The sequence below is a fragment of the Phyllostomus discolor genome, chromosome X (assembly GCF_004126475.2).
Source record: "Phyllostomus discolor isolate MPI-MPIP mPhyDis1 chromosome X, mPhyDis1.pri.v3, whole genome shotgun sequence".
Lineage (NCBI taxonomy): Eukaryota > Metazoa > Chordata > Mammalia > Chiroptera > Phyllostomidae > Phyllostomus > Phyllostomus discolor.
Genome location: NC_050198.1, coordinates 35937673 through 35955347, shown reverse-complemented (window position 1 = coordinate 35955347; position 17675 = coordinate 35937673). Strand labels below are relative to the sequence as shown.

Sequence of the window (17675 nt, the reverse complement as noted above, 5' to 3'; positions counted from 1 at the left end):
ATTTGTTTCTATCAATTTTTGTTTTATATATTTCAAAATTGTATAATGACTGCATTCCAATTTCTAAATATTTTCCACTTGAATGTATCCCTTTATCATTATCAAATATTCTTTATATGTGGTAGTATTTCTAAATTCAAAGTCTATTTTGCCTGAAAATAATATAAACACACTAGTTATCCTTTTAGTTTTAGCCTTTTTGTATCCTTATGTTTAAGGTCTATCTATTTTTACAAAAACATATAAGTAAATGCTTTTTTTTATCCCAAGATAGTTTTATTTACTTGCAGCAAGTAAAAGAGACAGGGGATTCACCTCCAAAGCTCTGCTGTTATTCTTGAAGTTGGATTTAGATATAGAATTTTATCAAGCACGTCATAAGCTTCATCAGATACCTTGTCCCAGCCTTCTAGATTGGTAATATATGCACCAAAACAACCCCCACAGCCATTTCTGTTCCCTTTATATAATAGATTCCCAGAGGGCTGTGCTTGAGGTGTCTTTGTATGAGGTGAGAAGCTCTATGATCAGTCTCCTCTGAAAAGCTGGGTCATGAGAAGCAGGCTCTCGTATATCACTTGTTAATTTGGGAGTGTTAGAATCTATACCACTGAGCATCTCACAAAGTTTTCTTAAGTATTGGTACTGAAACTTCTTTTCTACACAATACTGATTTGCCAAAGGTTTTAGCAGCCTGGCTAGTTTCTCTGGATATACAAATTGTCATAATTTGAGCCAAAGATGTTAAATCATCCCTTGCTTTATAAAATGGATATCATACATTAAGCAAATTAAGAAATAATACACCTGCGCCCTGGCTGGTGTAGCTCAGTGGATTGAGCGCGGGCTGCGAACCAAAGTGTCGCAGATTCAATTCCCAACCAGGGTACATGCCTGGGTTGCAGGCCATGACCCCAGCAACCAACCGCACATTGATGTTTCTCTCTGCCTCTCTATCTCCCTCCCTTCCCTCTCTAAAATAAAATCTTTAAAAAAAAGAAATAATACACCTGCAAGCCATATATTAATTGCTGTAGTTTGGTGCACTTTGTCAAGATCTCTGAATCCTGTTGTACCTGCCCTAAGGGTAAGCTGTTGCTGCCTTCAAAGGCAAATACTGTGAACTTTACCTGTTGCATAACAGTCACATAGGTCAGGCTAGCAGGGCAAGGACTGGTAGTTTTCTTCATCACACCACTATTCATACCTTTTGTAGAAACCACCTTCCATTTTGTTGCTAACTTTCTAGATAATACTATACACCCACAGGCTTTCACTGCTTCACAAGTTTCACGCAGGGCTCTCATGTGAAATGAAGCTGTATACAGTATATTGTAACTTCTTCCTCTGAAAACAGAGCACTTGGAAGACCTGCAGATCCATCCTTCCCACCTTGCCTTGCTTAATCTGAATTTATGTATTTCTGCAGGGACTTTTAACAGAACTTTTTGTGGTGGGCTAGTGATCTAGCTCCTTAGATGCTGCCTGGTCACAGTTCTATCACTTTTCATCTTTTCCATGAAGTGAGGTCTACTTATATTTAATATAATAAAGACATCGTTTATTTTAAGTAATCCTTCTCTGTCTTATTTTGGTTAACTGGAATAGTATTGTTCCACTTTATCTTGCTAACTAGGATTTTAGTTATATAATGTTGTATTATTGTTGCTCTCTTTACCCAATATATTACAATATACATTCTTGCCTTATTATAGTCTACCTTAACTTAGTAGTTTAATCACTTCCCAAAGAATGAAAGAACCATAAAACCATTGCTCCATTTACCACCTTCACACACTTTACACTATTGCTTTAATATCTTTTGCTTCTACATGCTATAAAAATAGTGTTACAATGGTCAGTATTCTTTTATATTTACAAATTGATGTGTGTGTGTGTGTGTATCTTTTCCAAGAAATCTTCACTCTTTCCTATAATTCTGTTTATCCAACTTGGTTCATTTTATTTTATCTTAAAGAACACCTTTGATATATTATGTAGTTTGAGGGAGTTAAATTCTGCCAGTACTTGTCTAAAAACATTATTGTTTTTGAAGCACATTTTTGTTGGGTACAAAACAATACCTTGGGTTATTTTATTTCCTACCTACTTAAAAAACTCATTCCAGCTGTGGCCAGTGTGTCTCACTTGGTTGGAGCATGGTTCCATACACCAAAATGTTGGGGGTTCGATTCCTGGCTGGGAAAAACACCTAGGTTGTGGGTTCCATCCCCACTTGGGGTGTACATAGGAGGCAACCAATCAATGTTTCTCTCTCCCTCCACTTCCTCTCTCTCTAAAACATCTATAAACATATTTTTTTGAAAAGTAATCCCATAGCATCTAGTTTCCATAGTTTCTTTTCAAAGTTCATTTATAAGATGTATTGTTGATCCCTAAAAGATAATACTTCTTGCTCATGATGCTCTTGATATTTCTTCATTTCCATTCTTTTCAACATTTATAAAAAGTGTACTTAAATATAGTTCTCATTGTTTTCCCTAATTGATCATTTCCTCACCTATTAGAATATACTGCACCATTTGTCTTTCTGCCACATGTTTCTAACACTTTAATATATTATGTTCATTATTTTAGGTTTCTTCCTCAGATAACAAACCTTCTAGAGATGTGTCTTTTAATTCAGTCAAAATGTTTTTTAAAATGAAAAAATATAATATCAAATTAAGTATTTCCTATATCAATTTAACAGTACACTGTACAAAGGAGAACACAAGACTATGGGTCAGAGGTTTAAAACTTGCTCTCAACATAAGATAATTAGGCTTACGTATTTGGAGTTTTATGAGCTCAAAGAAACCTAACTTTACACAGTTTTAATGTCCAATAACTTTCTGAGGACCCTGACTTCGGCCCAGGCAAATAAGATCCTAGGGAAAGGGATGATAGGGTCTCTGGCCCCAGGAAACCAATGTTCCAGCAATCTCTGCTTGCTAAGATTCAAAAAGAAGAGGTAGGGAAGGTCCTAAGTTTCTCATTACCTGCTTCATCTTGGTACCAAACATGGAGCCGCTCACGTCAATAACAAACACCACGTTTTTCTCAACAGGTGGAAGGCCTCTGGGGGCAAAGTAATGAATAAAATAGCCGTCGTAAATCTGCACAAAAGAAGTGAAACCACAAGAACTGTGACAGCTGGTCTAAACCAGGTCCCCTCTTATTCTCCTACACAACAAACAGCTCTTTTCCTTCCTAGGCCTTATCACCGCTTCTAGTTAAATAGGCATTTGTGCGATTGTTTCTTCAGTGTCCACCAGAACTGTGTCTCTTCAGTTCAGACAGTCTAGGACCTGCCCCAGAGCTGTGGAGACTGGCTTGGGGCCCAAGGCTCCAAGGAGCAGGATCTCTGTAATATGTGAGTTCCTGTCCATGAGAGCTGGGCTTGCACAGTCCAGAGGGCCCCTAGGGACATTTTGCCTGGGCTCCAGGAACTGTAACTATTGTTTTAACCTCCCTCTATAGAGTGAGCCTGGGGCCCAGCTCCATTGCTGCCAGGGGCTGGGAGTTTGCAGGGCCTCCCTCTCCTCTCCTCAAACCTCCTTTCTGCTGTTGCTGGGCAGACCAGGGAGGGGAGGAGGGAGCGGAGGCCGGGTGAGCTGTTTGTTCAGAGGGGATTGGTTAGACCAGGTGCAGATGCCTAAGGCTGTGGGGGATGTGATTGGCTGCTGCCCCCTCCTCCTACTGCGAGTTCCCTCTGCTGAGCCTGGGGGCTGGGGCGGCTGAGGGAAGGAGAGGGGGGAGCTGGGAGGGCCCCCAGGACCAGTGTCAGCTCAGCCTAGAGAAGTGTGGGCTTGCTGAGGGTCTGAGCTGCCCAGTAGACTGAAGCTGGCTCTGCCCTGGAATAAACAGCTTCTTGTCCTCTCTGCCATTCAGGCACTCTCTGCTCACCAGGCTGGACACACTATCTCCTCCTCTCACAGGGGATCCCAGAAGATTTGGGAGGACATCTCCGTCTTCCCTCCACCCCAGCCTTTGAGTGAATTCGCAAGCGCCTGTGCAGGCTCTGTGTCTAGTTTCTCCTGGCACTCCACAGCAGTTGCCAAAGGCCTGGGTCGACCACCCTGCAACTGCCCAGGCCAGAGGCAGAGGCCAGCAGTCCTTCTCCTCTGTTCCTCCCCTACCTGGGTGACTGGGAGCCTCGGGGAAAATCACATCCCCTCCTCCCGGTGGGCCCAGGCTCACCAGTGGCCCCAACACCTCACATCCTCTAGGTAAGAGGCATGACCCGGGTCACCACCCTCTCACACTGACCTCAGCTGTCGTTCCCTCCTACTCTCAGACGTGTCTCTTTCCCTTCCTCGTGAAGAAAATGAAGGCCCCCAGGCCCTGTTCCTTGGACTGCCCACCCAACCCTTGCTCAGGTCCCACACCTCCTCTCTCTACTGAAAGACAAAAAGGTCCCATGTACCCCTAGCCTCCAGCACCTTCTCCACCAGTCAGGCCCTGCCCTCCAACCCAGCCCACAAACCACACAAGGTCTTCTTTAGAATATAAACATGGTGTGTCTTTTCCAACCACCAAGACAAAGCCCGTTGATCCCAATCCTGCCTGAACTTCAAGCCAGCTTCTCTCCTCCCTGTAGCACGCCATGGTGATGAGGTTGGCACCTGCAAGGCTCTTCTAATCTCCACTTTACTCCTCTGCCCACCACAGACTGCATCCCACCTCCGCCATACCATGATCCTTTCCTCACTAAAGGCAACAATGACTAGTCGGTTTCCAAACTCAGCGGCTCTGTTTCAGTTCTCACCGAACTGCACCACCCTGATGAATTTCACAATTGAGGATTACTTCTGCTTTCTTCAAGAACCTTTGCCCCTGCGATTGGGAGATGGGAAACTCTCCTTATTTTCCTACCACCTCTCTGGTCTGTCTACTTTAGTCTCTTTCTTAGGCTGCATTTTCTCCCCCATCCCTTAAGCAGTGCTTCCCAATAGTTTGGAATCATGGCATGCAAGAAAATGATTATGTTTGTGTAGCACAATGGAGGGACGTGGTGGGGATTTAGAGCTCTGAGCAGGCTGTGGGCAGTTGGTGGGGCTGGATACCCTGAGGGCTGAGATCAATAGCTCCTTGAATGGGAATCTCAGACCTCAGCAACTGCCCTCCTAGGTCTGCTCTTCTGGCTCTATGCATCTTCCCCAGGTCCTCTGGCTAGCTCTCTTGGCGTCAGCTGCCGAATCTCCACTGGCAACTTCACATCTCTTTCTCCAGTCCAATGTTTTCCACTCTTCCCGTGTAACAATTGCATGTGCACTCACCACTGAACCTGTTCCCTTTGAGGTCTGAAGCTGCTTCCAGTGGATCCTGCCCAGATGATAAATTCATTTTCCACTGCCCATCCTGCCCTTGTGTGCCTTTGTCATCTAAGGAACCGTTATCCACGTGGTCACTCCAGATACAAACCTGAGTGTCACTCCTGAAGGCTCCCGGGCTCCTCCTTCCCACATTCCACCAGCCACCCAGCCCTCCTGGTTTGACCTGCTGGATATCTTAGGTCCACCCCTCCTCTCCCACCCAAACTTACACAGCCCCAATTCAGGCCTTCTTTCTCTCATGCTTCCCTGCTTCTGTTGTGGCCCCTTCTGTGCATACATCTTTGCAGCTCCTGCTCGATGTGGCCTTTCTAAACAAACTCATAATGTTATGCTCACTCTTGGCTCCCTCATCACCTTAAGACAAATCGCACGTCCCTTCTCATGAGCCTGCAGCACTCGCAGCCTTTGGTCTCACCTCTTACCATTTCTTGGGCCTGAAATCAGGGCTTCAGGAACTCCGACCCCCTTGTACTTCCCCTACGCACCCCTGGATATTTCCAGCCTCTCTTCTTTGTGTCATGCAGCCCTCAGTTTGCTAGAATGCCTTTGCTCTCTCACAGACCCCTCTGCTTCCTCCAGGGTGCCTTCCTTGGCCACCTTCTCCCCTCACCATGGCTTCCATCATAACTCGTGTTGTCACTGAAGGAGCACTTCTCCTCTTGTGTCAGTATTGTCTCTCTGTGTTTCACCTGGAGACAGTGAATAGGACCTGTGCATGACTCGCCGCAGGTTTCCCACACCAGCCAGCAGTGGGTGTGACACACACTAGCTTCCCAGGCAGTCCTGACTGACTGAATAAAGGGGTGCATGTTCTGGCCTTTGAAGAATGGGCATACTTGAGTAGGAAAGGTAGGTGTTCTCCTCACCTGCCTCAGGGGTTCCTGGTGAGGATATGCAGGAGTCAAGCCACACAGTGGGTGGGAGTATGGGTCATATTATTTAATGCCTATAATTCCACCTATTCTACCTGCTTCTCCACTCCAGGCAATAGTGAAAAAGGTAAAAACGAAAGAAGCAGATAAATACCTCCACACATGCCCCACAGAACACTAGGTCAAGGCCCCTGCTGCCACCTACTGGCAGGGTACCCTCAGCTCCTATTCTGACAGGGCAAATTACTTTTATTTCCCCTGCCTGGCAGGTTGGATATGCCAAACCCTGTGCCTCTGCACGTGCTTTCTCCTCTCTCTGCATGGAATTCCCACCAACCTATCTGCCCAGGTGGAGGCAGACTCTATTTGTTTTTCCCATGTTAATTTGAAGGCCGACCCCTTTAGGAAGGCTTAGAACACTCCTCGGCGATGTCTGCACATCACCCATTCCAGATTTATGCACACACTTCGGACGTTTTATGACTGTTGAGGCTCTATGTGCCTGGCCCCTCAGGGCCGGGACATTCTGGAGGGAGAACAGGTTCTGTGTCCAACTCTTTTCTGAGTTCTCAGAGTCCGTGGGGACAGGACTGGGCTCAAGTAGCTCCACTGGGTGGAAATGTGCCCACATGTGAATTGAGGAATAAGTAAGTGCATGAGGAGAGGTATAACCAAAGCACTCTATTGGCTCCCAGAAGAGAGCAGAATTGTGGGTGGGTGTGGTCATCAGGCAGGTGGCGTTTGAGCCAGGTCTTTAAGGACAAGGAGGACACTGACCAGTGGGGAAAGGAGGGAGAAGATGTGCACAGGACAGCAGATAGTATGAACGAATGTTCACACAGAGATGAACGGCAGGTTCAGGTGTTTTGGAAGAAAGGTGTGTGGCATGATGGGGGTGGCAGCCGGAGGGTCATTGTGTGCTGTGGGCAGTGACAGGTGTGGCAGAAAAGGCTGGCTTGCACCAGACATCTCAGGCTGCTGTGCAATTGTTCTCATTAAGCCAAGGGTCTTGGATCAGCGCTCCACTCCTTAGTAGTGCAAGAGACCTCTGCTTGTTTATCATGAGCGTGGGAGCTCAGATTTTAAGAGGTACCTATTTGGGCAGATGGCTCAAATGAGGCAAAGAGATTTTTTGAAACATGGAGGTACCAAGAAAGTGCGAATGAAGATAGGAGTATCAGAGCTGCAGAAAGTGCAAGAGCCCATAAGTGTGAGAGACCTATTACTGGCCAGTAGTTCACCTTCCAAGAGGATTGGTTAAGAGTGGGCTATGGCTTGATTCAATTAGGAACAGATTCATTTGGAGCTTGATTCAATTTCTACAGTTCCAGGTCCCCAACCCTTTGGGTGAACGAACACACGTGCCTCCCCACATGTGAAGTCATGTATCACCACACATCTGGTTCGTGTGCACTAGTCCTCACTGATCCTTAGGGCGAATGAAATGAGCAGCTTCTGGGGGCTAGATTGTTGCCCAGACCCGTGTGACTCCAGAGCTCATGATCTTTGCATTCCCCCAGCCACCTCACCTGCACGTCGCCAATGATGTCCTCCATGACGACATCGTACTGGACCACAAAGTCGGCCATGATACCCGAGCTGGAGAAGGTAGACTGGTCTTGCAGTGTCGGGCAGAAGGTGACTCGGACACAGGTCTCTCCCCTCTCGATTCTGGTCGATGGGGGCGAGTCAGCCTCTCCTGTATGGGTGGGGAGGGTTGGGGTGGGATGGTATGGGGGGCTCACTAGCGGAAAGCCAAGCAAGGGGACGTCAAAAGGAGCCATGTCTAGGGAGGTTGAGAAGTAACCTTGGCACCACCTGCTGTTCCTCCCGCCTACAATGCCCTTTCACCTGCCCCAGTGCCACGCTCCTTCCTCTCCAAATCCTGAAACCAACTCTGCCTGCTCTGCCTCTTCCAGCAAGCCCACCCAGCCTGGCTAACCCAGCCCTCCCTTCAGCTCCCAGGCTCTGGCAGTCTGACCCTCCTGCACAACTATGCCCTGGCTCCTTTGCCATCCATCCTGATGCCCAGGGTCATGTCCCTGGGTAGACAAGCAGCCTGGGTCTCCTGCCAGAGAGGGTGTGTGTAGTGTGTCATGGAGAGACGCAGACCCACAGACAGGGTCTAGGTTTCCTCTTGTGCTCCTTACTGCTGTGGGGAGTTGCAGTCTGTCAAGGTTCTCCTCTGGGATAGAATTTCGTGTGTTTTCTTCCCCTGTGCCTCTGACTCTCAGAATCACGTGTGTGAAAATGCCTTTTAGTGCCTCATGAAAACACAGATGAATTTCTGGCCCCGGATGTTTGCTGAGCTGGCCATAAGATCAACTCCTCTGGAATTTCAGTCCAAGACAAATGTCCATTTAAACATGTCTCTGTGCCTCCTCCCCCACCCCCCAGAAAATGGAAACTTGGGAATTCTGCCACCCCACCCCTTTCTGCTACAGCTGTCAGGAAGCTTAGGGGCAAACTGAGGGCCCATGCTCTCTGAGGAGCCTGCTTACATACATTCCCTTGACTTCCTTCCTTTCAGAGGTCTTTGTTCTGTTTTTATCCCCCACAGGATCGGCTCTACCCTCTGTTTTAACCTTTAAGGAGAAGAGGGAGGGAGCTGCCATTTTTAGCTTAGGGTGTAAGAGTGCACGCTCTAAGGACTGAGGCTGCCTGTGAGGCCCCGGAAAATTATTCACATTCGCTAAGCCTCAGTCTCCCCATCTGCGGAAAGGAACAGTAGTAGCTCCTGTTTCATAGACAGCATTTGTGGGGATTAAATGCAACTTCACGTAAAGCATTTGGCACCATACTTGGCTCTTAGGAATTGCTCGATAATTCCAACGATCGCAGTTATCATCAAATCTTCATACTCTGCACCAGTGATTTGCAGGGAGGAATTTTCTCAAATTCTCACCATGGTCCTGGGCCACGGATGGCATGTCCTCATTGCGCAGATGGGAAAAGTGAGGCAGGGCATTTGAGTGATTTGCCTGCACCCCTACCATAGGGGAAGGTCAATGCTGGGACTGGAACCCACGTCTGTGTGTCCGTCTCTCCTCTGCGAGTACCACACCGTCACTCTGGGTTACCAGGGTCAGATTAAGCAGGAACTCCAAGCTCAACAGCTTGGTGAGGGTGGCCACGTGACCTGGGTGATTTCTCTGTGCTTGTCCACTCATGTCTCAGAGGAGGTGGGTAGGCCAGATGAGTGGCTCTCTGACCTGGCCAGACATCACCTTCATCTGCAAACTGCTCAGAGACAGACCCTTGGGCCACTCCCCCACCTTCCAAAGTGGACTCCAGAATATAAGGCCCAAGAATCTGTATTTCTTACATAGTGATTCTGATGTAGCCAGTCTGGCCTTCAAACGCCTCTAGTTGGAATCTGAGCAAGGCTGGCAGCCAAGACATCTCCCAGTCTCACGGTGCTTGAGAAGATATCGTCAAGGACATCCTGCACTTTATACTGTCCTCCCACTGCCCTTCCATTCTGGTGGTGATTCCAGAGGAGAGACAGATTTAGCCAGTGTGGCTTCCACAACACCTAGCAGAATAAATAGGGAAAGTTTCACAGAGCAACTCATTCTGTCATCCCTCATTCACACTTATTTACTGATTCATTCATGCAGTTACTTATATTATTGTACATTCACCCACTCTTCTCTTTACTCACTGATTTCCTTTTACACTCACATTCACTCTCTGTGTCAATCAGAATGCTCCCAAAAACAGATGGCACACTCCATGAGTAATGTGAAGATAAACTAGTAAGACATAATTTTCAGAGGTGTGAACAGGGTTAAGGAAACCCACAAAGGTTGGGTATATCCTCAAGGACTGCATCAACACAAAGCCATTTCTACCTCAAGAATGGAGGGATGAAGGAAAGGGAGCAGTTGTAAGAAAGTGGCCAAATTTATAACCATGGGGGAGGGAACTTGGGAACTTGGACACATCCAAAGCACAACCCAGTAGATAGGGAAGCATGAAAATACATAGCCCAAACTCTCACAGTGAACGCCCCCAATTGCAAGCCAATGTCTCTTGTTGGCAGAACAAGGGAGCCCAGATGATACAATCAACAAAAGTCAGCCTCCTGGGGCACAAAATGGGATGGACATGGGTGGAGAGAGGGCCTAGAGGAGCAAATGGAGAGGAACAAAGAAACCCCAACTTCAGCCCCAAGGTGCACTTGCTCTTGCTTGTGCAGGCCCACAGCAAGATCTGTGATGAGGGCACACACTACATAGAGACCCAGGCACAACACCACAGCAAGAGGCACAGTTTACGATCTCAGGAACATCCACGTCATACCCCACTCTGTCTATGTATGATGGCACAGTGGGAGTACACAACCTAAGAGGCTGCATCTAAGGTTATTGTGATCTCTCAGCCCAAGGACAGTAGGCAAAGAGAGCCCCATGCTCCTGCTCTACAGCCTGGTCCAGGAAGCCTTCCCCTATCCTCTCCTGCCCCCAGGTAGGTCAGCAGGCCCTGGGCTCCATCTCTCTCAGTACTGGCCAATCTCTGACTCTATGGCAAGAGCCCCTTCTATCCAGCCAAGCATTATGGGTGCTGGCTCAATAAAAGGACACATCCTCCCCAGGGTTCAGCCCTGAACGTGGGCTTGTTAGCACAGGTTCTTGCTGGAGGGAATCGCTTGGGGATGGGACAAGTGGGAAGTGGGGTGGAGTGAGTACCCTCTTTTATGGGACACTTGTGCACAGTCACAGCACCATCTGTTTGCATCTGTGTGGCCTCATTTAATCTTCACAGCAGCTCTGGGGGCTGGACAGTACTGTCACCAGTTTGTGGATGAGGAGGCTGAGCCCCATACAGGAACAGAGAGCAGCCCCAGGTCACACACAGCTGGAGCCAGGACTGAAAACCAGGCCTTTCTGCCTGCCTCTCAGCATCCCCCACTGCCACAGGTGGTGGTGCCACAGGCAAGGCACCTCACCAGCAGCTGCATCCTTGTGGCTCCCTTTCAGTTGCCTTCAGACTGCCAGCCTCCTCTCGAGATGGACCCTGACCTCTGACTCTTCACCTCTCTCACTCCTTACAGCAGAGTCAGAGGCCACTGGAGGCATCAGCCCCACCTTGTGGCACCACCAACAGCCAGGGGTCTCCTAGCTGGGGCTGGCCATGGCCTTGCCTGCATAGCTCAGCACCCAGTTTGGACATGTGGCCATCTACAAATGGCATGCCTCCCTCCACACAAATGTGAGCATGTGCACACACTGCCTAGCCCAACCTTCACGCTCATGGGCACAGTGCACCATGCAATTTCCCATGGACTGTCACCCACATCAGTCACAGCAGCTCTCAGCTCTGGGTGCTGCCCATACACTCTCTGATCTCCACTCACAGAGACCAGGCTGGGCGACCTCATGCTGTTCACATCTTACAGGCAGGAGATCCAAGGCCAGAGAGGTGCTGGGACGCATCCCAGGCACATGGGGACTGTGTAAGGGAGCTGGAGCAGTTTAACCCCATCACCTACCTCCCAGCCAAGGGCTCCTTCCATCAGAACACACTGCCTGCTGACTCAGAATGCACCATTAGGATATGTGTACACAATGCCCATGTTTCTGCTTCTAAATGTGTGCCTGTGTCTCTGCATTTGTGAAGATGTTCCTCACACACCATCTGTGACTAGTAACATGCGTATACACAGAAGGAGAGTGAATCCCTTGTTCATCTGGGCTCCCACGGCCCTGTGTGGTTTCTCTTGGTGCTGTTGTTGTTTCCCTCCCTGCACTGATTGTGTCTTGAGAACAGGACACCCTGGCACTCAGGACTGGCTTTAAACCCTGCAGTTACTAATACATGTTTGTGGAATACATGTACATGCCTTATTGAGTTGAGTGAGTGTCTGACAGATTGGGATGCTGCACTGAACCTCTGGAGAGCCCCAACTGGAGAATCAAAGCACAGGCCTCTACAGTTTTGGAGAAAAGCCTTGCCCTTTGCCCAATAACTACTCCTTTTGAAAAACAATTCCTGGCACCTGACGATTATCAAAATTGAATTACTGGCCCTGGTAAACTTTGAATGCCTAACCATGTGACCCCAGATGACTATGCTACCTGGGCTGCCTGGCGATCCTGGCCTTGGTGCCATGTGATCCACCAAGCCATAAAGTTGGGCAGGCAGTAACAACACTCCATCACCAAAGGGTGGTGGTTTAACCAAAATCACTGTGGAGCAGGTCCTAAAAGCACAAGTGAGCTATGGGAGGCTCACCCTCATAGCGCCTGCTCCTGTTACATTGCTTTCTCTCCCTCAGCTCACACATAGGTCCTTGCGGCAAGGTCCCAATAACAAACTTACTGAAGAAGAAGAAAAAAACCCAGGAGCATGGTTTGCAGATGGCACTTCATGGTAGGCAGGAGCTAGCTGGTAGTTGACAGCTGTTGTGTTATGGCCCCACTCAGGTGCAAGTCTGATGGGAAGGAAGGAAGGGAAGTCTTCCTAGGAGGCAAAACTCAGAGGCAAGCATCTGGTTGATCTCTATCCACAAAGTGACCTGGCCAGGGGCACTGATCAATAGCAATGAACATTCTGCCAGGCGATCAGGCTGGGAAGGAACAATATTGGAGAACTGATAGCAACAACAATAATGCAGCAAAATATTTAAAGAGTATTTATTATGTGCAAGGCACAGTCTAACATCTTCATCTATATATATAGGAGTAAGTGAATGGATCTCTCAGGATGGGCTGAGTGTGAGAATATTTGTGCCCCATCTAAATGTTTACCAAGAAGAGCATGATAATCCACCCTGTGAAAATCTGTCAATAGACCAGTGTTTGTTTGATGAGCCAATGAACAAACTTGCCATAGTAGAAGGGGTGAGTGTTACAGAGGGGTTCAACGCAGACTTACCTTCACTTAGGTTGACTAGGCTACCAACACTGCTGAGTGCTCAGTTTCTCCACAGCAGGAACCCCATATGTCACCATTCCCTGGGGAGACCAGCAAGTTCTCACGTGACGTGAGAATTACACTGGACCCTTTCCATCATGGAGTGGGCATCAACCTATCCTTTCTGAAATAATCATGTGTTCTTGAATGGATTTGCCTACCCTGCCTGCAGTGCTTCTTACCATCATCGTCAGATTTTCTAGTTTCTTTATATCCTTTATACACCATTTAAATATCCCACACAACACAATGGGAGCATCAGGAAAAGACTAAAGATTACATTGAAGGGAAAAAATAGAAGCAATGTTTTGAAGACCTGTATAACAGGTGCTTCATCAGCTGGTAAGATATGAGTCTGAAATAGCCAACAGCTTGGTTCTCGAAAGATCACTGAATTGTGTGCAGTTATTTGGGCAAGTGGGTCAGGACCTTATCATAAGACAGGTGGAAGGGGAAAACCAGTCACAATATTTTCTCTAGCAACAAATGAGATGTGGAAATCAGGAGGAACTGAAGCATACCAAATGGGTGATGCCAGTCAAAAGGCAACATGGCACAGAATTTGAGTATTCCCACCAGGCCTCAGAGATGTGGCATGTCTGCATGTGCAAAAGGGGTTTTGAATTTATGTGGAAGGGAAAGTAAACTATGGTGAATACATGAATAAAAATAATGTGAGGAGACAAGCAATAATGGTCATAGTTAATGACACTATATACCTGAGTTACCAGACAAAAGAGAAGCATAGAGTGGACCATTCTTCTTTGGCCAGTGTTGCGTAGTCTCATTTCTAAATCATGTATAGTCTCTACAGATTCTAACGGCAAGAATTAATACATTCTTTTATACATAAAAAAGAAACATCCACCACAATACACTTTATAAACTGTTGAAATATCTCGTAAAACATTTTTTCTGGTCAGGAACACATTTCACAATGGAAGAGGCAAGAATGATCTAATGACTATGGGCTTCCTTGCTCTCACATTCTCTCTCTCAATTTATTTTCATTCACCTCATCTTCACCCCATTAGAGAATACAATGTGTGAGTAGTGGTTCACTGTATAGTTTAATTCATAATTTGTAGCATATCTAGCAGGGATGGCAAGGTATTGGAAGAAGAAAGGATATTACCCCAAAATTTCTGAAATTGGAGCTGGAGATAGTAGGTGATGAAATTTGAGGGTGATCTTTTGGAGAAAGGGTGAATGATGATTATACATGGATAAGTAGCATTATGTCGGATGAAGGCATTTTTCCCCCAGGGGGAAAAACACATTTTTTTGGCAATTAGGTATTTTTTTTATCTCTCTCTCTTTAGGTATTAGATATTAGGTATTTAGGTTTAAGTATTAGGTATTTTCTCTCTCTCTTTTTATTGTTGTTCAAGTACAGTTGTCTCCATTTGGGACAGGTCGTCAAGGAAGATGTATAAAGGACACATGGACAAAGCCAAAGGGGCATAGCATCGAGGGTGGGAGGTGGGGATGGACCTAGGCATTTTCATATTTTTTAATTTTATTTTTCAATTACAGTTGACATTTGATATTATTTTATGTTAGTTTCAGGTATACACAATTGTGGTTGGAGAATTATATCATTTATAAAGTCATCCCACTGATAATTCAAGTACCCACCTGGTACCACACAGGGTTACTAAAATATTATTGACTATATTCCTTATGCAATACTTTACATTTCTCTACTTTGTAACTACCAATTTGTACTTCTTAATTGCTTCACCTTTTTCACCCAGTCCCCCAAACACCCTTCCATGTGGCTCCCATAAGTCTGATCTCTGTATCTATGAGCCTCTTTCTATTTTGTTTGTTCATTTATTTTCTTTTTTAGATTCCACATATAAATGAAACCATATATAGTATTTGTCTTTCTGTCTGACTTATTTCACTTACTATAATACCCTCTGGTTCCATCCATGTTGTTGCTAATGGTAAGATATCATTCTTTTTATGGATGACTAATATTTTATTGTATAAATTACCACCACTTCTTTATCCACTCATTTATTCATGGGCACTTGTGTTGCTTCCATATCTTGTCTATTATAAATAATGCTGCAATGAACACAAAAGTGCATATATCTTTTTGAATTAGTTTTGGGCTTCAGATATATACCCAGAAGTTGAATTGTTGGAATATAAGGTAGCTCTATTTTTAATTTTTTCAGGATCTTCCATGTTATTTTCCATAGTGGTCACACCAATTTGCATTTCCACTTACAGTGCACAAGGGTTCTCTTCTCTCCAACTCTTCTTGTTTGTGGATTTTTAAAAAGATTTTATTTATTTATTTCAGAGAGGGGAAGGGAGGGAGGAAGAGAGCAAGAGACACATCAATGTGTGGTTGCCTCTCAGGCAACCCAGGCATGTGCCCTAGACTAGCAATGAGCCTCTTCGGCTCACAGGCCAGCACTCAATCCACTGAGCCACACCAGCCAGAGCTGTTTGTGGATTTACTGATAACAGCTGTGAGCTGATAGCTCACTGTGGTTTTCATTTGCATTTCTCCGATGATTAGCAGTGATGAGCATCTCTTCATAAGCCTACTGGACATCTGAATGTTCTCTTTGGGGAAGTGTCTATTTAGGTCCTCTGACTTTTTTTTGTTTGTTTGGTTTTTGTTTTTGTTTTTGGCATTGAGTTGTATGAGTTCTGTATAAATTTTGGTTATTAACCCCTTATAAAATGTATCACTGATGAATAGCTTCTCCCAATCAGGAGGTTACCTTTTTGTTTTGTTGATGGTTTCCTTTGCTGTGCAAAAAAATTTTTAGTTTGATGTAGTCCTATTTCCTTTTTTCTTTTGTTTCCCTTGCCAAGAAGATATGTAAGAAAAAATATATTACTAAGAGAAATGTCAGAGTTTTTACAGCCTATATGTTCTTCTAGGATTTCTATGGTTTCGAGTCTTATATTTAAGTTCTTTATCAAAACTTTGGCATGATTTAATTTCAGGTCACCAATATTGTTCTTACTATATCAGAAAGTTATGGCTACACTGCCAAAACCAGGTATGCTTAATTCGACTTAAGAGTTTAATATGAACATTAGAAGCTCACACTACAACAAAATGAACACTCAAAGGTAACGTAGTGTCTGACAGCAATCTCTATAAGTTTTCAAGCACATAATTTTCGTATTATATAATTCAGATAGGATCACTGATTCAGTGAGAGTCCTAAGTCCCATCATTTTTACATTTTTATCTTTATTGTATTTTCCCATTACTGTTTAGTCCCCTTATACCACCCCCAGCAATCACCACACTGTTGTCAAGTCTTACATTTTTTAATCCATTCTGAATTTATTCTTGTATATGGTATAAGAAGGTGCTTTAGTTTCACTTATTGGCATGTATCTGTCCACTTTTCCCAACACAATTTGGTGAATAAAGTATCTTAATCCCATTGTATGCTCTTGCTTACTCTGTCACAGATTGGTTGACCATATAAACATGGGTTTATTCCTGGGCTCTCTATTCTGTACCATTGATCTATGTATTTTTATGCCAGTACCACACTGTTTTGATTACTATAACCTTGTAGAATAGTTTGATAGCAGGTAGTGTGAAACTTACTTTGTTCTTTTTTCTCAATATTGCTTTGGCTATTTGGGGTCTTTTCTGGTTTCACATAATTTTTTAAATTATTCTAGTTATATAAAATAATGCTATTGGAATTTTGATAGGGATTGAATTGAATCTATAGTTTGCTTTGGGTAGTATGGACATTTAACTTTGTTAATTCTTTCTATCCATGAACATGGTATATGCTTCCATTTGTTTGTATCTTCTTCAATTTCTTTCTTCAGTGTCTTATAATTTTCCAAGTACAGGTCTTTTGCATCTTTGGTTAAATGTACTCCTAGGGATTTTTTGATGCAATTGTAAATAAAATTGTTTTCTTAATTCTCTTCCTAGTAGTTATTATTGGTATATTAAAATACAACCAATTTTCTGAATATTTATTCTGTATCCTGCTACTTTACTGAATTTATTCATCAGTTATAGTAGTTTTGGTGGAATCTTTAGGGTTCTCTATATATAGTTCCATGTTATCTGCAAATAATGAAAGTTTTACTTCTTCATCTACAATTTGGAATTTACTTCATTCTTTACAAATGAAAAATTTACAAATCTTCATTTACTTTCTATTCCTTTTACTTGTCTGATTGTTATGGCTAAGTCTTCCAATACTATGTTTAATAACAGTGGTGAAATGGACATCCCTGTCTTGTTCCTGATCTTAAGGGAAATGCTTTTGGCTTTTGCCCATTGAGTACAGTGTTAGCTGTGGGTTTGCCATTTCTGGCCTTTATGTTGAGGCATGTTTACTCCATTCCCACTTTGCTGACAGTTTTTATCATTAAGTGGATGTTGGATTTTGTCAGATGCTTATTCTGCATCTATTTATATGATCATGTGTGTTTTATTTTTCATTTTGTTTGTTGTATATCACATTAATTGATTTACAGAAACAGCCTTGTATCCAGGAATAAATCCACTTGATCATGGTATATGATCCTT

The 17675-nt window shown here is 44.7% G+C and overlaps 1 protein-coding gene and 2 pseudogenes across 1 annotated transcript; 1 reads left to right on the top strand and 2 right to left on the bottom strand.

Annotated features, from left to right (window-relative positions):
* Positions 1-311: 311 nt before the first annotated feature.
* On the bottom strand, positions 312-2161 carry LOC114505717 (annotated as a pseudogene).
* A 724-nt stretch (positions 2162-2885) lies between these two features.
* Positions 2886-7995, bottom strand: LOC118496635 (inter-alpha-trypsin inhibitor heavy chain H6-like). Its single transcript, XM_036016341.1, has 2 exons — positions 7741-7995; positions 2886-3119 (listed from the first exon to the last, which is right to left on the bottom strand). The coding sequence occupies exons 1-2, from the start codon at positions 7993-7995 to the stop codon at positions 2955-2957; spliced, it is 420 nt and encodes a 139-aa protein (XP_035872234.1). The 3' UTR covers positions 2886-2954.
* Positions 7996-13432: 5437 nt separating this feature from the next.
* Positions 13433-14365, top strand: LOC114505716 (annotated as a pseudogene).
* The last annotated feature ends 3310 nt before the right edge of the window (positions 14366-17675 follow it).

Excerpts from the sequence above, each read along its gene's own strand:
- LOC118496635 (XM_036016341.1), bottom strand. The coding sequence starts at position 7,995 with ATGGCTCCTTTTGACGTCCCCTTGCTTGGCTTTCCGCTAGTGAGCCCC. Across the intron at positions 3,120-7,740 it reads ACATCATTGGCGACGTGCAG|ATTTACGACGGCTATTTTAT; the intron begins GTGAGGTGGCTG and ends TCTTTTGTGCAG.